At 33.0% G+C, this 5,382-nt stretch overlaps 1 protein-coding gene across 4 annotated transcripts; it reads left to right on the plus strand.

Moving 5' to 3' along the window:
• Window positions 1-295: 295 nt before the first annotated feature.
• LOC107629973 (uncharacterized) lies at window positions 296-1,588 on the plus strand. 4 transcript variants are annotated; one of them, XM_016332948.3, is made up of 3 exons: window positions 300-433; window positions 660-760; window positions 1,044-1,588. In XM_016332948.3, exon 3 carries the CDS (start codon window positions 1,059-1,061, stop codon window positions 1,353-1,355), a length of 297 nt encoding a protein of 98 aa, XP_016188434.1. In that variant the 5' UTR covers window positions 300-433; window positions 660-760; window positions 1,044-1,058; the 3' UTR covers window positions 1,356-1,588. The 4 variants fall into 4 exon arrangements, with proteins under 4 accessions (XP_016188439.1, XP_016188434.1, XP_016188437.1 ...); XM_016332951.3 differs by having other exon boundaries at window positions 660-733; XM_016332952.3 differs by having other exon boundaries at window positions 307-433; window positions 629-733.
• The last annotated feature ends 3,794 nt before the right edge of the window (window positions 1,589-5,382 follow it).

The raw sequence follows: 5,382 nt of genomic DNA on the forward strand, positions 1-5,382 counted from the left end.
TTATTTTTGTGAAATTATTCTTGATTTGGTCATAAATTTTTTAAAAAAATTAGTCGTTATAGTAAATTTGATACAAATTAAAAAATTTTAAAAACAAATTAATACAAAATAAAATTTGAAAATACTTTTAAAATTTTAATAATAAAAAATATATTATTATTATAAAATAACTTTATATATATTTAATTATATATTATTATATCAATAAAGATAATTATCTACTATATTAATTACGTAAAAGACGGACGTGGGTGGAGCATCTCCGAATCAAAATAAAAAGAAAGAAAAGTGGTTTGCTTTTTGGTTTGCTTGTGATTCATTCTAATTCCGTATTCATTCCAATTTTCCCATTCGCTTCCATCATCACCCCCAACTATTTCTTGAAAAGGCTTCGACCCCACCACGCTAACGTTCTTCTCTTCTCTCTCCAAAGGTACTCTCTCTCTCTCTCTCTCTGGATCTCTCTCTGTTCTTGAGTGATACGTTGCTTCTCTGGTTTATCCTTGCTTCCTCAATAACTATTCTCTTCCATTAACAAGCTTCGTTCCCTTTCTCTATCAAATTCTTCTTCTCTCGATCTCTATTGAATTTTCCTCCAAACAAAACTCTTTGAATTGATCATTAACAGAGCTCGTGATTATATGAAATCCACCTCACAGATTCAGATTTGAGATTCGTTACTCGGATTCTTTCACTCGTCCTCGCTTTTTTTTGGCGTTGAAATTTTTTATTGGTAAGCTGTCACAGTCCACACTATTAGGTATATCTCTGACTTCATCGTTGGTTGATTGGACTGGATTTGATTTGATTTGATTGTAATTTTCTTTTTGTCCCCTCTTGTCTTCTGTATCTTCATTTAACTAATCTCTTTTTCAATTAGTCATAATCATATATTATATTTGATTGGTTACTTATTGTTGCATAATTGGGCGCTGACCGTAGAATTTCATGTTATATTATTGTTGATTATTTATTGTTGTATATTATGTTATTGGAGTGGCTCTTAACTAGGGTTAATGTTTGGAATCAAATCAAAATTACAGAACTTGGAATTGATTATGGGGAGCAACAAGGCACCAAGTTGGTCTGACCAATGGGGAAGTGGTGGATTTGGGAGTGATGACTATGGTGATGATCACCATAATGAGAAGATGGACAAGAGTGGGAGCAGCAAGAAGATGGCGGATGCGAAGGCGGTAGCATCGGCCGGGATGGACAAGGCCAAGGCAGCCGCGTTGGTCGGAGCTGACAAGGCCAAGGCGGCTGCCGTGGTGAGTGCCATGAAGGTGAAGAGTGGCACCTCTGCTGGCCTCAAGTGGGTCAAGAACCAGTACCAGAAGAGGACTTCCAAGTGAAATCATGATGACTCATTCTGTTCACAAAAAAAGCGCTCAAAGTGTGGTCTCAAACTCATGCTTTATTATTGAACATTATATATCTTGGATAGTTTTTTCTTTTTAAATGTCATTGTTCTTTCATAAACTATACTGAATTTTTATTCAATATTGATTATATGGTGTGGCTGTAATTTTAGAACAATCCGGGTATATTTGTTTATAAATGTAGGGTGTTGACGAGTTTCACTCTATGACTCTATGTTATGTTGGAATGCTTAGTAAACGAATTTTTATAGGATTAATACCGTTTGGTGTGGCTTTCTTCTTGACTAGTGGATTATACCCTCCAACAATGCTACAAAATTAAAATTAAGAAAAATAAAGATATATTAATAATTTGGTTAATGATTTATAGGAGTTGATATGTAGTGATCTATGTGAAATACAACCCAATTCTCATGTCATATATAGATAATTATAAAAACAGAAATATGTGTAACTGTGAAACAATGACATTTCGTTGAGTTATAATGTCATATAGAGATAATTATAAAATAATTTTTTTAACTGTTTTTAATGTTTTTTAATTATATAAAATATTTAAAATTTTTATTTTAATAAATAATAATATATATTATTTTTAAACTCATTTTAAAAATGTGTTCGTACTTCATAAGTTTAGATACACTTAAATACTATCAGAAATAATAACGTGTCCAATTTTAATTTTTTTTATATTCTTGAGATAAGTTTAGAAATAATATATATTATTATTTATTAAAACAAAATTACCTTGAATAATTTATATAATTTAAAAACATTAAAAGCATTTAAAAAAATAATTTATACCTTAATATCAATAAAATATCAATATATTATAATTTATCAAAATAATGCTTAATTTCACCAATATTTTTTTTTTAAACAAAGGAAACTCAACACAATAAAGTGGATCATACAAAACCAGAAAATAAAAGAAGTCTATCTACACAAGAGTTATCAATTCCCTTGGCATCCCCACTAATGCCATCAACACCCACATGGATCACTGGACGTCCATTCTTGGTATCTCAAAACCGTCTTGTGTTGTTTTTTCTCAACACCTGCTTCTTTATTCTTGAAAATTCTATCGTTCCGTTCCCACCAGATGTTCTAGATCACTGGAAAAAACTCAGTTAGCCATTTCCTCTGCTCTTGTTTTTTACTGTACATTCCAGTCCAACTTTCAAATAGCCCTTTCATGGTACCAGGAACAGTCCAAGCTGTACGAAAATACCTCAACCAAGTGCACCACACCTGCCATGTAACCTTACATAGAAGAAATAAATGCTGCATAGATTCTATCTCTTTTTTACACAGAACACAAACATTATCACTATTAGGAATAACACCCAATCTGCTCAACCGCTCCTTGGTGTTAACTCTACCAACTAGCACAAACCATCCAAATAGCTCCACTCTCGGAGGTACCACGCTTCTCCAAATTACACTGGTGAAACTATAGCTTGTGATCTCATCCGTCAGAGTTTCCGATTGAATGACCTGCAAAAAGGAACTAGTAGAAAAGACACCCTTCTTATCAAACTTCCACACAACATTATCCTCCCGATCCGTTGATAGCTTAATTGGCCTTAACCTCTCATGAAGTTGATGGACTAGTTCCAACTCCCATTGGAACAACTCCCTCCTCCATTGAAAGTTCTAAATCCACTCTAACCCATCCCAAAACCCACAATCCCGTATCACATCACCTTGTTGGTTTGAAATGGAGAAGAGTTTTGGAAAGTTCGTTTTCAGAGGACCGCCTTGAACCCAGTTATCTTCCCAAAACAGGGTACTGCTTCCATTCCCTGCCTCCATTGCCAGGCCACTAACCATTTTTTGTTGTACCCAATGTTCTTTCATATTCAATTGGTATATGTCTTTCCAGGGCCCTCCATTTACCGGTAGGGGCTGGTATGCTAGCATCGCATTCGGGTTCAAATTATAACATGAACAAACAATTTTCTTCCACAACGGATAATCCTCTTTTGAAAATCGCCACCACCATTTAAACAGGAGCGCTGTGTTTCTAAGCACTGCATCCCCAACTCCCAAACCCCCAAACCTTTTTTGGTGCCTGAACCAGCTCCCACTTAACTAGGGGTATATCATAATTTCCATCCTCCTTACACCTCAAAAAACGCCTCTGTAATGCAATCAGTTTATCAGCGACTGCCTTCGGCATCTTGTACAGACTAAGGTAGGCTATTCAGCACTGATTTAATTAGGACAAGCTTACCTGCCTTGTTGAGAACCTTCGCTTTCCATAAACTAAGCTTCTCTTCCACCTTATCTATGATCGGTTTCCAAGTCTTCACCAGGCGCGGGTTGGCTCCTAAAGAAATCCCAAGATATCTAACAGGTAAGATAGCTTGCTTGCACCCCAGTATACCACATGCCTGATCAACCCATCCTTGCTCGCAGTTTATCGAGATCAGATTCGACTTATCAAAGTTGATACTCAAATCAGACATCAGCTTAAAGCACCTCAACAGCCTCTTATAATTCACAATCGTTTCTGTCTCCGGAGAATTTCACCAATACTTTATATTATACCATCTCCTGCATTTCATAAAAAATTAAAACTAATGTGTCGCCATGATTCGATATCACTGCTTCATAGGTGTCCAATATTGATGTAGACATGTAGTTGTTACAAGCAGTTGTTGGTGTAGCACATTCAAATCTTCAATTGCTAACAGAACTCTATGAAACTTAAATCTTCTAACAAAGGATTCGTGCTACGATTGGATCATTTACTCACACATTTGATAATGTACAAATTTCCCACAGAACTATGATTGCTGTCTTTTCATAGATGAAAATTATGTTGAATTGTTGATGATTATTTTTGGTTATGTTATTCACAACTCAGAATGGAAATTGATTGAAAGGTTGCACGTAGAAAGTTAAACAGAAGTTAGTGTTCTGCATGCGGAGTTCCATGTTATTTGGAGGGGTTTGATTCTTGTTTGAAATTGGAGTTCTTGTGAGATACCATGTGAAACAGATTATTTAGAAGCATTTTTAATAATGCACACAAGACAGAATACTAATACCATTATCATTATAAAAAGGGACTTAGTGCGTCGATTTAAGAGACTATAAGTTAGAATTGAAAAGCAACATTAGTTTGATTTAGATAACTGCCAATTGTGTTGATGATGGTATAACCAGAAAAACTACCTCGAAAGTAGTACAATATAAAGAATGATTTTAGCCTTGGAATGAACTTCATCATCTTATTAGCTTAGATATAAATCCAGTCAATTAATTTACCTTTTTCTTTTGTTTTTTTTTTCTTTCTTTCATTTTTAGTGTGTGTATATATATTACTATGCATGAATGTGTGTATGATAATTGATAAAAGTTATCTCTCATATATTAATTGACTTAATCCATTTAATTCATTTTTAGACTTATCTAAACTGATTTGATCTATTAATCAAAACATATATAATTTAGGTGGGTTAAATGTTTCAGCTAAAACGTATCCAAACCAGAAGTTTATGTGGTGAGAAAGAGAAATTGAGTTTAGAATTAAAATGATTTGTTTTAAAATAAAAAAAATAAAAATAAAAACTTTCTTTTTTCAAATTTATTTCCAATTTTCACTTTTCATTCGGCTTTACTCTTCACCCAAAAATTCCCTTATTTTAATTCCCTTGAAATAAATCCTCTAAATTTTTTAATATTAAATATAATATTTTATCATTTAATGTCTTTTTACATGTTTTATTTTAATCTCACTTTAAAATGTATAATAAAAAATCACTCTTTACAACCACATCAATTAAAAATATTTAAGAGAATCCATTTTCATAATCCTATCATTATATCAAATAGTGTAAACTTTTTTTTTTTTTATACTATCAACACATTCAAATTAAATAAATAAAAAACAAAGATCGGGTGTTAATTCTAAACAAAGAAATTGCTTTTCATGTTTTTTTTACTTCTACGCTATGAAATTTCATTCTTTTCTCCAAATGAAACCTTCAAC

Source organism: Arachis ipaensis, chromosome B3 (genome assembly GCF_059453495.1).
Source record: "Arachis ipaensis isolate K30076 ecotype BB chromosome B3, ASM5945349v1, whole genome shotgun sequence".
Classification (NCBI taxonomy): Eukaryota; Viridiplantae; Streptophyta; class Magnoliopsida; order Fabales; family Fabaceae; genus Arachis; species Arachis ipaensis.